A 16,135-nucleotide genomic window follows, 5' to 3' on the forward strand; every position below is an offset into this window, starting at 1 on the left:
TTTTTGTTTTTATTACTATTTTCATAGCATTTAATGCAAGTTTTATTAAATAAGAAAGTTGAAATAAGTCCCCAAAGTGCAGCCAGTTTCTTAAACCTATAATTTCCATTAAAACATACCATTGCTTTGAGCTGTTACTTCTAATGTACTATGAGATAATTTGCCCATTACACAAGGGAGAAAGACGGTGATAAGGTTGTGATAAGATTACGTGAGTGTGTGTGATTAAATTGATTTTCTTATTTTTCTATTTTCTTTTTAAGTCTTGTAGCCTTTCTTGGTGTTCATAGGTATTGCTATTTTGTCAATATGACAGGATTCTATAGTGGCCAGAAACACCTTTACGTGATTCTTCTGTCAGTCCTATAAAATCATGAACTTCATTTTACCAGTTAAATGATGGTGGGCTTTTAAAGGCTCCTTACATTTTTTGTAAGGAAACAAATGTAAACTCCATTGTAAAATGTGTGGATATTATAAGTACACATTTCTTTAAAATCCTAAATTCTTTCATTTTGCCCTTGAGTTCATGGAGACAAGGAGAGTTAATATGATCATTTATCTTTCTTTCATGAAATATGTAAAACTTTTTATCGTAGTTTAATTGACTGAATTTAGACATCAGTGCCTGTGAATTCTAATGACAATATAAATGAAGACTATTTCCTTCAATATTGTACTGTTTAACAGTTGTACACAGTGAGGGGGTTATCCTAGATGCCACACGTTTTGGGTTTTTGTTCATGTTTCATCCAGTGTGATTCCTAAATCAAAGAGTGCACCCATGAACAGGGTTGAGTCATGAGCTCTGATCTCTCTATCTCTTATCTGTTCTGGCAGTCTCTGCCCTAGGACTAAAGCTTCACAGTAAAAAGAAAAGTTTAATATTGCATGGCTGGGCCACACGTGCTCATATTTAGCTTCAAACTGACGTTAAAATTCACCTGCACGAAGGAGAAACACCTGAGGGTGGTTCTACAATAGGTGGATTTTAAGATTGGTGTGAAGCACATGCAGCCAGCCTGATTTTGACTAATGAAATACAAATAATGAAGGGCATACATATTCCATCCCTATATTTTCTTTATCTTTAAGAAACAAGAACTTCTGCGTAGTTGAAGAATTTCAAATATATTAATAATGCAGTCATAAACATTTCTACACAGAAATTAGCCCCAAAGTCTGTAAAGGATTGCAGCCTAAGTAGGGGTTTTTGGCTATTTATGTTCTTGGTCTTTCCAAGGAAATAATTTAGTAAGACCTTCTTCCTTGAGACCAGTTTTGGAGACATTTCTCTACCTATTGTCCTTTGTCTCTTCTTGGAAGTTAAAATGGTATGCAAAGATACAAACCTCTACTTTAATCTTCTTTCATAGTCCCCAGATAATAGACATTGCAATTGCATAGTGAGGTGATGGCCATTTCATTGTTTAAAATGGGCTCAGTTACTTGAATTGAAATAGATTCAATCTGGAAGGTGGAATTTGTTTTAATTACCTTGCCATTTTAAAGTTTAGTCTGACTTGAAATTACTGAATGCATCATGCTGTTAAACTAGAAGGCACATTAATTCAAAGGAATGAACATCTTTTGTGAAACTGAAAGGCATACCCATTTCTAGAATTGATATCTGAAAACACCTGATGGGTAGTGGAGCAAAGAAGTTGTTTCTGTGACCAGCATTGCTTTGATCCCGCACTAAAAAGTGTCGGATTCACCTGTATGTTCACAGACTTTAATTAAAGTCATTAACGAACAAAAGGACTACTGAGTATCTTCAGAGCAATTTTGGAAGCTTTAGTTTCTACTCTTCTTTGCTCTCATTTACTCTTTCCTTGTCTCATTTGCCTATCTTTGTTTTCAACAAAACATTTAAAGCTACTGTAATGTAGCTAAATGCATTGTTTAGTAAACCAAGCATTATTTCCTTTTGTCTTTGGAAGCATCCCTATCTCAAAAAACATTCCCGAGGTTTTGGACATATATTTGTTCATTCATTCATGGTGTGAACTTTCTTTATTTAGGGCATTATTCTAGCTAAGGTTAAATACTTCAGATCACCTTTATTCCCATAGAAGAAATTTTAGCACATGTCTAACACATGTAGAGAACACTGAATGTGGTAGAACCAAGAGGAATTAAAATGGCAAGAAATATTTCTGGATACAAGGGCAGAAAGATTGAGAGGGTGAGGGTATTGAGAGTTCTAACTGCAAGGACAATGACTTTCTGTTGGATGCAGAAGGGTATGGGAAGCCAATTCAGTGATTTAAAGAAGGGTGTCACATCTGTATGGTGAGACAGTTAAATGATCTTGGCAGTGGAATTTTGGGATGTTGTGAAAAGACAAAGGTGCAGTAAAGGGTAGGACAGGCTTGAGAAAATGCTGCCATAATGAAGGCAAGAGCTGAAAAGATCTGGATAGAGGGAAAGGGCTAGGTGTTTGAAAGGAGAATCAGCATGACTTGGCTACAACTCTGGGGTGTGCAGGAGAGGGAAGAATCCAAAGAAGGAAAGATTGTGACACTGTCATTGTCATTGTAGACTGATATCTAAAATGAAGTGAAGCCTAGCTCTATTGTGGGGGAGGGATGGAGGTATCTCATACACCTTGAGTGGACACAGACTTTCCTTATATTTTCTGGGTTACTAACCCCTACATTTCCCATTAGATGTATTTCCTATGGAGATTGCATAACTGAATTCGAGTTAGGATTCCATAAATGTTTTCTAAGTTGTTTTAAAAGTCACTGTAAAAATAAAATGTAGCAGATAATATTTGGGATAATATTTTCATGTTGTCCCAATATGGTTTTCACTTCCCACTCCTACAGCTATTAATACTGTTTTAATGGGCCTTCTTTCATCCCTGTGTCTACTTCTTTCTCACAGGTTCTGATCAGCAGGACACAAAACTCTCCATCTCTGTGAGATTGAAAAAAAAAAAAAACCCACACCCACCCCAATTCATTCATTCTTTTCAAGTGAAGTTAATGATCTTGTCATGTGGCCCCACAGTTAGTAGGCTGCTCAGTTTACTCAGCGCTAAACTCAGTCACAGCACTGAGAGTAAACTTGCTCTTATTTGTTTATGTACGAAATTTCATAAATATTTTAGGAATTGTTCAATGTCTATGAGTGACACTTCTGCATTAGCGTTTGGTGATGCTTCCATCTGCTGAAATGTGCGTCTTCCCGCATGTTCTCGTGGCAATATTATAGAAATTCCCTGGGGAATTGTTCAGTTTATTGTGTGATTGTTGATAGTGCTCTTTCCTCTTCCTTTGCTGCCCAACACGATTGGCATCCTTATTTACATTTTTTTAAAAGCTATGGACTAACAGGGATGCAGCTAATGTATAACAAATACTAGTTGTTGTCAGTTATTTTGCCCCTAAGTATTTCCAGTACAGTATAAGGCTGCAGCAGCAATGCATTCATAGGCTCAGCATATGTGGCAGAAAGAGCAGGCTATTTCAGAGTTCTGGTGGCAAACAAAAGAGGCCAAAAGCTAAGGTGACAGTCCATGTGGCAAGAGGAAAAGGGGGATAATCAAGTGTTATGTCTCACTTTTGGATAGCCATGTATTCTGTCTGTTTGTCTGTCTGTCTGTTTAGTATACTGCCCTTTATCCGTAGATCTCAGGGCGGGCCACAACATAAAAATACAAGATTAAAAACCACAAAATACCTAATAAAAATAAAAGCAAACCAATAACCCCCCAACACAACACTATTCCATGCCAGCCATGATTTCATTATTTTATACATTAGTTCTTAATTGAATTTTGTCATTATACCCATACTTTTTTTTAAAAAAAGATATACTCTGCACATGTGCAGTTTCATATTTTAAAGTCATTAAGACACAAAACTATAATGACTACAAGCATTTGTTTGCTTCTGCTACCTGATGTTAAACGTATTTACTTGGGTATGCCACCATGTTGTAGTGGAAAAATGAATACATATATTAAGAATAATAACCGTATACGTACTATAGAATAGTTTTTTAAATAAGAAGAAAAGATTATGCAGTAACCAACATCAGCTACAGTGAACCCAGATGCTGCTGTAGAGCCTATGTACTGCTGCCCCCATCATCTGCTGCTCTCTTTGTGGTTATGTGAGAACCTCACTGGCATCACTGGACTTTAGGTCTGAGGTCCAGCCCTAGCTGCACCACTGATTTAAGACTCGGCAGGGCAAGCTGAAAAGCAGGCAAGCAACAGCCAAACAAATGAAGTAGAGCAATCAATTGGCTTCCTATGGCAAGCAGTTACTTGACTGAGGAACCACAGCAGATCCTAAGTTCCTCAGAATTACTGTGTAGCCTGTGGATATGGAAATAACCAGCTCAAGACAGTCCTGCCAGAGATTTCTGCTAAATTATTTTTAAAATTATGTATATTTGTAATGGAGCTACCAGTGGCCTTCTAAACAGATTACAAATCTCAGCCATACTTCTACAGCACTATACACAGCATCTGGGTTTTCTGACTAAATTCTGGGTCCTTCAGGCTGAAACGTTCCACCTCATGTGGTGGGTGGAATTCCCCTTCCTCAGTCTGACATCAGAACACATATCTGAGGAGCCCAACACCCAAGCAGATTGCCTAAGATGACCAGGTTGGACCCAGGCGAATGGGCCCTCCGTGATCAAACATTCCAACAGCTACAAGAAACACTGGGACTGTGTGAGATTGACCACTTCACCAGCTCAGGCAGTCACCAACTCCCTGGATACTTCTCCCAATACCAGGACCCTCCAAGCAGAAGCATGAGATGCTCTCATGTCACCCAGCCAACATTACTCCTTCCTACCAATGTCTATACTGCATTCTATACAATACCCCATTCTGACCATGTTGTAGACCATGGGTGTCCAAAATTCTATCTTTAGTGATATTTCTAGCATAGTTTCTACCAGTCTGCCATGACACCCTATCACCAGTTCTAAGGACCAGTTATTCGCCTGGAGCCTTAGTGGTACAACTTAACTCCATGGACTTTGAACAGCAGATTAAGAATATACCAAGCCACCTGGAAGACTTTCCCGCAGTAGTGTGCAGCTAGATCTGCCCCAGTACATAAAGCAATGGGTCTGGATCTCCTGCCATTCCTCCAAGATGGCCTCAGAAAAGGCCAACATGCTGAAACATCAGGCAGCAGCTATTTCCTCAATCTTATCCCACTCATCCACACTGCCTCTCTCTCTCACCGCCTCTCTCTCACTTTCTAGTGCTTCCTACAAGGAGCGGTACTACACTGTCCCTGGTGGCACACCACTTTCCTTCTTAGGATCTTCATAAAGTGCTGTCCGTTCTTCAGAAACTGTCATTCTAGCCACTGAAGCAAGTTTCAAGGTCTTATTTCTAGTAGCAGTAACCTCTGCCCGAAGGATCTCTGAATCAGTCACCCTATATATGGCTAGATAACTCTGCACATTGTTGCTTTCTGGATGTGAAAATGCTGTATTGTGCTGCGTTATTCTTTTCCAGCTAGTGAAAAATATTTTAGAGTGAACATGTGCAGCCCCCACAGAATGAGAAAACAATTCCTAACCAGTAAATACTCTTCCTTCCTTTTGTCACAGCCAGTACAAAAGTTTGTCCTCTCCCTGCACATTGTGGGTCTCATTGCTTTACTTGCATGCATTTTTGTAGTGCTTGAAAAGTTCTGAGTGTCCATTGATCTGCGAATAATTGATAAATATATGTTCTTTTCATCCTGTGCACTCCATGTTAATACCTTGTTACAGTTTTTGCCAAGTGAGACGTAGTACCTGCAGTTTTGCTACTATGGAAACACTCCTGTAGCAGCTTGCTCTGGGTGTGTGCCTAAGCTTCATTGTTGAGCAGATTTCAGCCATCTGGTTTTGTTATCCTCCTTTGTATGTGTGCTTGCTTATTTTTCACAATGTTGGGATCCACATTCAAAACAACCTTCTCTTATGGTTGTACCAAAGTAAAAAGTCACCTGCTAAAACTTGTTTCTCACTGCTGCATTAGGAATTCATGTAACTGAGAAAGTGTGGCAATGCTGCCATGTTCTGCAAGAAAATTCCCAAAAGTAATATCTTGGGGCAGAAGGAGGCAAGTGCAACTCTCCCAGCTGGCTGTGAAAATAGAGGACAGAAAAGTGCATAAGCAAAACCATAACTTTATCAGCAATTCCTTTACGTTGACACAAAAATCACTTAAACCAGCACTATCCCTGTACCAGTACATATTGATGGAACCATTTAAATTATTCACATATAATGCCAGTGTACTCCAATCTGAAGTGGGTTAAAATCCATGACAAACCATGTTTTACAGATTAATAGCTCTACATTAAAAACTTTTGGCCGACCTTAATTACTGCACAGTAAGTTTAGAATTTTCATAAAGACAAGCATCAAATGTCCTATTATAATATGTTCAAAACTTTATTATATCATTTCTAACTATTGTGGGGAGGGCAGATCTCAGACATCATACTTTTCAGCTTTATGAAAGCCCCTTCCAATAGATATTTTTACAGCTCAAACCAACTATGCTAACAAAACCAGGGCATTGTCTGCTTTGAATACAGATTGGAGCATCTAAAGCAACATCATGATATGAGATTAGTTCTGCATGTCATGACTCACAGGAAAGGTTCGGAAGAGGGAAGAAGAAAAGGAGAACTGTATATCAAAGGAAAGAAAATATATGGGTTAACCCCATTCTCAATATCCTAACTTGCACAGTCGTCTTTAATCCAGAAAAAATAAACCCCACCATTAGAACATAAAAAGAGCCTGCTGGAACAGACCAGTGGCCCATTTAATCTAACCTCACTGTGGCCAGATTTTTGTGGGAAACCCAGAAGCAGGACTGGAGCACAAGAGCACACTTCCTCCTGCAGTTTCTGGCAACTGATATTCAGAAGCATGGTGCCTCCAACAGTGCAGGCCAAGCCTAGCCATCATGGCTGGAAGCCACTGAGAGCCTTTTATCCTCCATGATTTTTTCTAATCCTCTTTTAAAGCTGCCCAAGTTGTTGGCTATCATTGCCTCCTATGGATGTTAGATCCATAGTTTAACTATGTGTTGTGTGTAAAAGTCCCTTTTTTAAATATGTCCTGGATCTTTCAGCATCCAGCTTCATTGAATGTGCACGAGTTCTAATGTTATGACAGAGGGAGAACAACTTTTCTCTATCCACTTAGTGCATAATTTTATGAAATGCACTTTCTCAATGCATAATTTTATGAAAACTTCTATCATACCACCTTTTGTTTGCCTTTCCCCCCCGAAACTAAAAAGTGCCAAGTGCTACAGACTTTCCTCAGATGAACTTCTAAGTACTTACACTTATTAAAATCCTCCACAGCAGCTATGTGTGGTGAGAAATTTCACCCTTTTACTACTCGAACAGAAAAATTGACTGGATGGTTACAGCCATCATGTGTTTTTTTGGGGGGACAACCATGGTATGCAGAGAGGGCATGTATTAGTGGAAATGTACATTTAGTGGAAATGTATTGACTAAAAGAGAGTTCATGTGGTGGGCAGTGTGTTTTTGTAATCCTACTTTCAGTCACAAATGAAGAATATTTATTTGTGATGTGTTCTTCTCTACTGCCCAGCAATAGTTTTTATCCACATACATGTATATGCATTCTGGCACTTGGTGAAGTGATAAGCTGGGCAGACTGATTGATTGTGGCAGTCGCTGAGCTACATTCAAATATATTGCAGTCACTGCCTTCATGGGCTTAACAATCACTTTTATTGGTTTGGTTTTTTACTCCATTAGTCCTTAGCTTGCGAGTTGTATAGGTTTCCAATGCCTTTTAAGTCCATTTTATGTACCTTGGTCCAGTTCATGTCACAGTCAGTTTCTAGAGCTCTTTCCAGATGTTAAATAATATGAAACCTTGTATCACTGCATTACTTGCCAGTAGTACAAGTCTCTGTTCAAAGTAATCGAAAGGCAAAGGGAGAGTGGTCTTGCAGTTAGAAAAAGGAAAGGGTGGGTGGGTAGGTTTATTGGTAGTTCTGTAACCTCTGGGACATTAGGAAAGTGTTTAGTTGCTGAAAATACTGTGGGAATGTTGTAGCTACTAGGAGAGGATATATTGATTTAACAGTATCCTTCCTAACTCATGCTTTTGAGTCAGCAGCAGAGTGCATTCCCCAGTATATAGCAGGAAGCTAGTTGGTAGATTCGTTTGAATCTCTTTACTTAAGCAATCCCATCTGGCTTTGTTCAGATTGGGTTTGGTTCCTGGTAAGTCCCCTTTTATCCCTCCTAAAAAGAATAAAGACACAAGGAGCTTCTTTTAAAAATATAACACAAAGTTTACTCACATTCAGTTCACAGTTGGATCCCTGAAGGCAGGCTTTAGCTTAGAGTTACAGAAGAGGGTTTGAGTTCATCCCAAATGGGAATATAGTCACAAGACAGTGGAGGTTTGGGATCAGAGGTTTTTTACCCCAGATGGGCTACCTTCCCAGGTTGACGAACTCCATCTGCCCCTCATTTTCCTCTACAGCATGTGCAGAAACCATCTCCTTGACCATTAGACCCACTATTGGTCTCGTCTACTCAATCTGCTAGAGCCTTTCTTTGCATGCAGGTGAAGTCTCTAACTTATTAAGAGTTGGAGGCCCATTGGGTACCCTCACCTGGTTTAGCCGGGCAGTCAAAGCCGTTTCCCGGGATGTGGCCAGTGTCACATACTGACAGCTTCTAGGAGGCACAGGTAAGAGCTGAGTGCAGGGTGGGGATCAAAGATGGACAAACTACACCAGAAGGAGCATGGCATGTCCTCCACCAGAGGTACTACCCCTCCCCTAACACCCCATACAACCCTAAGGTGAGATCCATGTCTAGTTAAATTAATAAACTGAAGCCATACAAGACAATTCAAACAATGCGTGTTCTAGAGCATTCTTGATCATAGGGAAATCCTAATCATTTTAATTATTCTTTGGGAGGTGCTGATATTTCACACACATTTTTGTGTTTTGTTTGTTAAAGTAGCTTAGTTTTCTTTAATACCAAATCCTGCGCCCGGTGTACTGTTTTTATCAAATGAAAAACCACTATTTTATATGAGTGGCTAACTGACAAGTCTTAGCTATCCAACTGTTATGTAACCAGTACATGTAACTAGTACATTATGGGATAGTAAAGGCATACCAGTGTGAGTAGATAAATAGGTACTGCTGTGGCAGGAAGGTAAATGGTGTTTCTGTGCGCTCTGGCATGCATCATGCTGTTCCCTGCACCAGAAGTGGTTTAGTCATGCTGGCCACGTGACCCAGAAAGCTGTCTGCAAACAAACACCAGCTCCCTCAGTCTGAAAGTGGAGATGAGTGGACAACTTTTCCATTCTTTAATAACTAAGATTAGAAATTACAAAATATTAAAGTGTTATTAATTCTGTGTATTGAACCATTTTAATTTTTCTGTCATCCTGCCGCTCAATCTTTCACATGTTTGTTTTATGCAGTATCCTGCTTAAATTCAATAATAACAATTACATGTAGGTTTTTGAAAAGGGGTTTTGATGGAAAGCTAAAAAGAGAAACTAACCATTATCATTTTACTGCCCAAGTGGAAAATACTTCCAGTAGTTTTTTCTCTTAGATAAACAACTGTGTAGATGGGTGTTTAAAACAAATCAGAATATTTTAGACAGACCATTCCCAATCAGTTCACTTCAAGTCTTCATAGCATGCATCATTTTGTATGTTTATTTAATGAAGACAATTTACACAGGAAAGCACCCTTTTTTATGTTTTCTTTGCTTATATCTCAATTATTATGTAATGAGATCAGTCAGGACTAGCCAAGCAATACATGGTAAAACAATGTGCTGTATTTTATCATTTGACTGCATAAATAATCTTTCCTTCCGTATATTAGATAAACTAATGTAGCTGCATGCTTCTACATTATTTTATTCTCTTGAATTTCTGCCTCTTTCCAAAATAGTTATTGTAGCTGCTGCCTTTATAGCCTTCAGGCTCGATGTCTTCTTTCTTTTCGCTCAGGCTTAGCATCAAAATGGAGCTGTCAGCCAGAAAGCTGGGATGCTTTTGGCTGCAGCCCCATTAGAATTACTCACCAGCTGACTGACATTTCACTAAGTCTGAAAAGAATCCTCCTTCCTATGTATCAATTAGGATTGCCAACACCTGACTTTGAAATGTGTTCCGGTGCCTTTAATAGCTGTATGGAATGGATATGCTTGACAGGTGTGGCTTCCTTCATCATTGCAGTAGTGTGACAGGAGAAACTGCACCTCTTGAGTATTTGTCTGCCACATGGTTATGAAAGGCGCCATAATTGGCCACCTTAGACTCAAATCATTAAACTGCTTATGTTGACGTTGCCAGTCGTCTAGGATTACCATCACCATCTTTAAGGAAATAAGAAAAAGCCTGGCTGAATGAGTAACCTAAATTTGTGAGAATTATGGATTTCATAACATTAAACTAAAATTATCTTTAAAGAAGGGAACCCCTTTCCCCAACTATACTCAGGCCTGCTCTCAAGCATATATCATCTAATTTACAACTTCCTGACCTGTTTTGGATGCTGTTACTGAAATAGGCCAGAATCGGAAATCAAAGTTCAACCTTTGTTTGTTTCCGTAAACTATAGTTTAAATTGACCACAATTTTTCTGCACTGACTCTTATGACAAATTACAGCTAGATGAAAGACTGAAGCAGATGCTTCCAATTATTTCCTATGGTGCATGGTAAAGAAAGAGAGGGGAGGCCACTCAAGCCTGAGACTCAAACAGACTCAGTCCACTAATGCTAAATGATGATTTAGGGTTGCATCCAAACTAGGTTCTTTTAATAATAATAAAATAATAATAATAATAAAATAATAATAATAAAATAATAATAATAATAATAATAATAATAGTAGTAGTAGTAGTAGTAGTAGTAGTAGTATACCATCCTATACCCACAGGTGTCAGGGCAGTTCACAGGAGAGCCTGTCTAGTTTATTGGGTACCAGAATGACACTTATTCTTCCTGTTAGTCTTTTAGTTCCTCTGTCCATCTCCCATGAGTGTAAAATTACCAAGTCTCTTCCTCCCCCTTAAGTGGACAATGAGTATATTCAATGAATGGGTATTTAAGAGAGGATATTGGCAATTTGATCCCCTCTAGAATAAGGATCTGACGCCCTATAAACTTCCCTCAATTGACACTTTGCTAAATCTTGGGTGCTTCCCAACAGATATTTCTGTACTTACGTATACAATAAATTAAGTTCAACCAAAAGTGTGTGAAAGTAAACATTACTCACCCTTAGTTATGTTTCACAATTGGCAAAGATTTTAGCTTTTAAGGGAAAGAGGTGTATGGTACTTATTCTCAGTTGGTTTCTTTAAAAAAATAGTAAGTGGGTAGGCCTTACATAAAAGCAACAACAGCAAAATGAGCTGTGAATCAAGGAGGCTGGTGGAGAACTAGATAGGAAGTATAGTGACCAGATTTGATGATTACCTGAATGTATTAAAATGCATAGGTAGGGGACAACCTAGTAAACTTAGTTCCAACATAGATACATTTATAATGCAAGTCTATGCATATTTATTCAGAAGTAAGGCTTGCTGAATTCAATTATACTTACTTCCAGGTAAGTTGTATAGAATTGCAGCAAAGGGAGTTTTAACTTTATTCTAAATGAAATGGTGAATTTACTAAGTCTTACAATATTGTCACAAATCACAGATAACTGGGTTACTTTCTTTCCCATTTTCTGGTTTGGGACCTTTATTCTTTTGTTAAGAAGAGGTGGTTTGTTACGGAGATAGTTTGTAAATGAGATGTAGAAGTGAAGAGATGGAATTTAAAAGGATGTGCCAGTAACAGATGTTTGCATGAAATAAAGTGGCTTGTGGTAGCCATGTTAGATATTAGATGAGAATTGCACCGGGGTGGGGGGAATCTAGAGAGAAAGCTTAAAGTCACGTGTACCTTAAAGGCTAACAAAATTTATTAAGGCATCAACGTTTGTGGACTCGTGTCCACTTCATCAGGGGGGAAATGATTGTTGTACAAACGGGAGACAAACTTACTATCCTATGCAAAGAAAGAGTCTTAAGATAGGACTTCCTGTAGCTTGAGTAATCATTTTCATATGTATTTTTACATAATGACCTAAGTTACTTCTCTAGCAGCTGATAATTAACTTCTAATCTAAATCAGATAAAGTTTTAAGCAGACTTGAAAAAAAGCCTTTGTGGGCTTTAGCATGTTAAATTATCCTGTAGCTAGCTGTGAATATGCCTTAAAGCTTTCTATAGTGATTCTAATCATATGCATTGACACCCACTGGTGTTGGTAAAGACAAATCTGATTAATTGTATGCTACCTGAATAATAATATTTTCTTCATATGATTTTGTCAATCTTTTTCTATACCAAAGTCTGAGAAAACTTTGTGGATTGTGTTAAACTTTTAACCATGCTATTGCCAAAACTGCATGTCTCTGTCAGCCCAATTCACAAGTCCAATAAGATGAAGTAATTAGATGCAAATCGACCTACTACCACTGAAGTAAAAAGGATGAAATTGGCCCATGTACATTCTTTGTATATCTTCAGAAACATGTGCTAGGAACTGGATCTGTAGTATCTACCATTTGTTCTATGTACAGAAGGTGGAAAAGCACCCCTTATTAACCACGGATGATATAAAGCATGCTGAAAGAAGCAATATTGGCATTATTGCTTTAAAAACAATAGGTATACACGTTCTTAGGAACCATGACATATATATACTGTTGTGATGGCAAGTTTCTCTGATCACCTGTGACTTGCTCTAAAACATAGTTATACCACATAGTGTGAAATTGGAAAATCTGTTCTGTGTGTGTTCTAATGGATGTAACGGTCATTAAGTATATGAGTCTTCTGACGTTGTAATCAGATGTGATTCAGGCTGTTAAATATCCATGAAGCAACATCTGCTTCACAGAGTGACCTTCTGCTAAAGAATACTTAGCATCTATTAGCAGATCATAGTGCAGATCTGCCTTATTTGAAATGCTCTAAACTAGACTAGTCTACTGCTGTTTAGTAACTAGCTTGCAATAATTTATTGCAGTTAAATAAAGCTTTAAAAAATCCATTAAATAATTATAGGGATTACAGGCATTTCAAAAACCTTTGTATTCTATTTAAATTACCCATTTAATTTCAGGGTTTGTTTGTTTAAAAAACCTGAATTCTAAAGGCATGTTAGGGCACTCTTAACTGTTATTTTCTGTAGGTGTTAATAAACCAGTTTAAAAAAAGAAAAGAAAGAAAACACAACCTGAAACAAATTAAAACCAAAAGCAGCCACACCATCTGTTGTATATTAATTAGATCTTAGTCTATCAAGGGTAAACTGACACTTGAAAAATGTCATTGAAGACAATCAATAGACTAACATGCAAATATATTGGATTAAGTCTTTCATTTCAGTTTCTGCTTTAGATCTAGTAAAGGTGAGGATGATGTATATAACAAACTTTAATTTTCTTTCTTCTCAGAGCAACCTCCAAATAACCAAGGCCAGTCGACCCTGCAACCTTTGCCACCTTCTCACAAGCAGCATTCAACACAGCATCACCCATCTATTACCTCCCTTAACAGAAACTCACTGACAAATAGGAGGAACCAGAGTCCGGCCCCGCCGGCTGCTTTGCCCGCCGAGCTGCAAACCACACCCGAGTCGGTCCAGCTGCAGGACAGCTGGGTCCTTGGCAGTAATGTGCCACTGGAAAGCAGGTAATCCTTTAGGAACTTGTAAGACTTCAGTTTTGCTCAGAATATTTAAGAAGCCTAAGATTGATGCATCCCTTAATTCTGCCAGCAAGAGGTGTAATCTGTGGAATTTTAACACAGTACAGCCAAGATTGGTGTACTGCTACCTTGTCCCAAAGCTCACGTTGTAACTTAATTATTCCCTTGCAGTGTTTTGACTTAGAACATGTATAGAAGCTGCACTTCAGACATGTTATTATCTAGAAGCAAGCAATTTCTCCTTAATGTTCATTATTAGTGCTGCTGTATTAGTTATCACAAAGAATTGTTTATAGGAGTTAACAGACACGTGATCACAGTGCAACCAGAGAGGCTTGTCCACTTCTGAAGCAAGTTTCACTCTTTTGTACATTGTGATTACTTGATCTCAGCCTTAGGGTTGTATTTAAATGCACCCTGTACTTATTTGACCTTTCATTCTTCCATAATGACCAGTTAAAGTTACAAATGTCTCCATTTAGGCTTAGACCTATGATTACCACATTAACAGATCCAGAGTGTGAAGTCTGTCTTTTCAGCTCATTTAGACGAGCAGCAGTTGTAACTTTAGTGGAATGCCATTTGTGTTTTGACCCCTGTTGGGAATGTTTTTGTAACTCCTCAGTTTTGCTTGTGTGAGGATGTCCCCAAGCACTGATAAGTAAGAGCTTCCTTGGAGATGCCTATTCAGCTGTACATGGTTTCAGGCAACTAGGACTCTGTGTTGAAAAATGGAGAGAAATAGTAGTGGGTGCTCTAACAACCTCCCCATGCAGTTCTGAAGATGAGGGACAACTACCTCCTTCCTTGTACTCCCTGCCACATGGAGCACTGAAAATGTGCACTTGCTGTCATTATCCCTACTGGATGGGGGAAAGTGGAGAAACTTTCCCTGCCTTAAGGCCCGGGATGTCACTCTCACTTTACTTAGGCATGTGAAATATTTTGTGTCTGAGGGTAAATTAAAGATGTGAAAGGGTATAGAATGATGGAAATTATTCTGCACAACGTATCATGTTTGTTTTGGAACTGTCTTTCCAGATGGATGTTTTATAAAGCTGTTTTTCTCCCTCACCCCCATTGACAGCAGTATCTTGCTGCAACTAGTATTTGTCAATATGTATAGGATATGAAGCTGTGTTGTTACTGATTAAAAGGACAAATGGTAAAGGGATGTGGAGCGGGGATTCCCATCCTTACTTAATAACTGTCTAAATTCAGCAGGGAAGAGAAACTGTCGCTTTCCCTTGAAAAGCAGTCTGAACAAGTGGTGATGATAAAAGTCATTCCACTCTTTTGTTGTTGTTTAGTCGTGTCCAACTCTTCGTGATCGCTTGGACCAGAGCACGCCAGGCACTCCTGTCTTCCACTGCCTCCCGCAGTTTGATCAAACTCATGTTAGTAGCTCCACTCTTTTAAAGAATAATAATTTATTCCTACCATCCCTCCTTTTTCAACTTTCTGATTGCTTACCGAAGCCACAAAACTATCTTCCAAGTTTTAGTATTATGATTATTATTGCCACTGCTCATTACTCCTCTAGATATACATTCCCACTCTTTATGTAAGATCAGCCAATAGGCCTAGTTCTCACTGAAGTGGTAAACTTTGGGGCTATACCACTTCAGGTTGTAGGTGCGGTCTCACATGCCTGAACACATACAAATATAGAAACTAATGCAGCTAAACCCTTCTCCCTGACATTTAGTGTTCTATATGAAATGATTTATTTGTTTGCTTGTTTTTGTTTGGAGGACTGTTTGGTCCCATAGGCATCCATTTGCAGTCTGAAGTTGATACATTCCAGACACAGAGTTACTGCGGAGAATTAGGCTACAGAAAGACAAGGGTGGTGAAACTGGAGTCATTTTAGTCATCTGAACCTTTTATGTGACGTTCTGGACTACACATAACATTCTGATGAAAAACAGTATCTCCTTGCTGTTAACAACACAGCTTATTTGTAGTTACTTGATAAGAGATATATTAAAAACCTGTCCTGAGGTGAATTTATTTATTAAGCTTTGATACCTCATTAGTTAATGTTTCTCTAGTTTTTTTATTGTTTCATTTAAGATGAAACAACAGCGCAAGAATAAAACTACCAAATGTTTAGCCATTACCAAGGTAACAAGCTTCATTAAACAGCAGGACCTGGTGCCAGAAAACAGATAGGATAGTTATTTTTGGAGTAGCCAACTCCAAAACCTTGAGTGCCACTAGATAAAAGGCCCTCTCTTAAGTGCTCATCCTGCAAACAAGGATCTTGGCACACAAGGCATTCATAACTTATAAGGCACATTTAAAGAGCTAGTTTGTACTTCACAATAAACCACAGCTTA

The 16,135-nt window shown here is 38.5% G+C and overlaps 1 protein-coding gene across 24 annotated transcripts in view; it reads left to right on the forward strand.

Annotated features, from left to right (window-relative positions):
* Positions 1-16,135, forward strand: part of TENM3 (teneurin transmembrane protein 3) — a 1,264,183-nt gene that overhangs the window by 1,118,487 nt on the left and 129,561 nt on the right. For all 24 annotated transcript variants that reach the window (XM_077934193.1, XM_077934194.1, XM_077934191.1 and 21 more), the window contains one exon: positions 13,541-13,778. In XM_077934193.1, coding sequence (XP_077790319.1) covers positions 13,541-13,778 — 238 coding nt within the window. The remainder of the gene's footprint in view (positions 1-13,540; positions 13,779-16,135) is intronic.

Source organism: Podarcis muralis, chromosome 9, assembly GCF_964188315.1.
Source record: "Podarcis muralis chromosome 9, rPodMur119.hap1.1, whole genome shotgun sequence".
NCBI lineage: Eukaryota > Metazoa > Chordata > Lepidosauria > Squamata > Lacertidae > Podarcis > Podarcis muralis.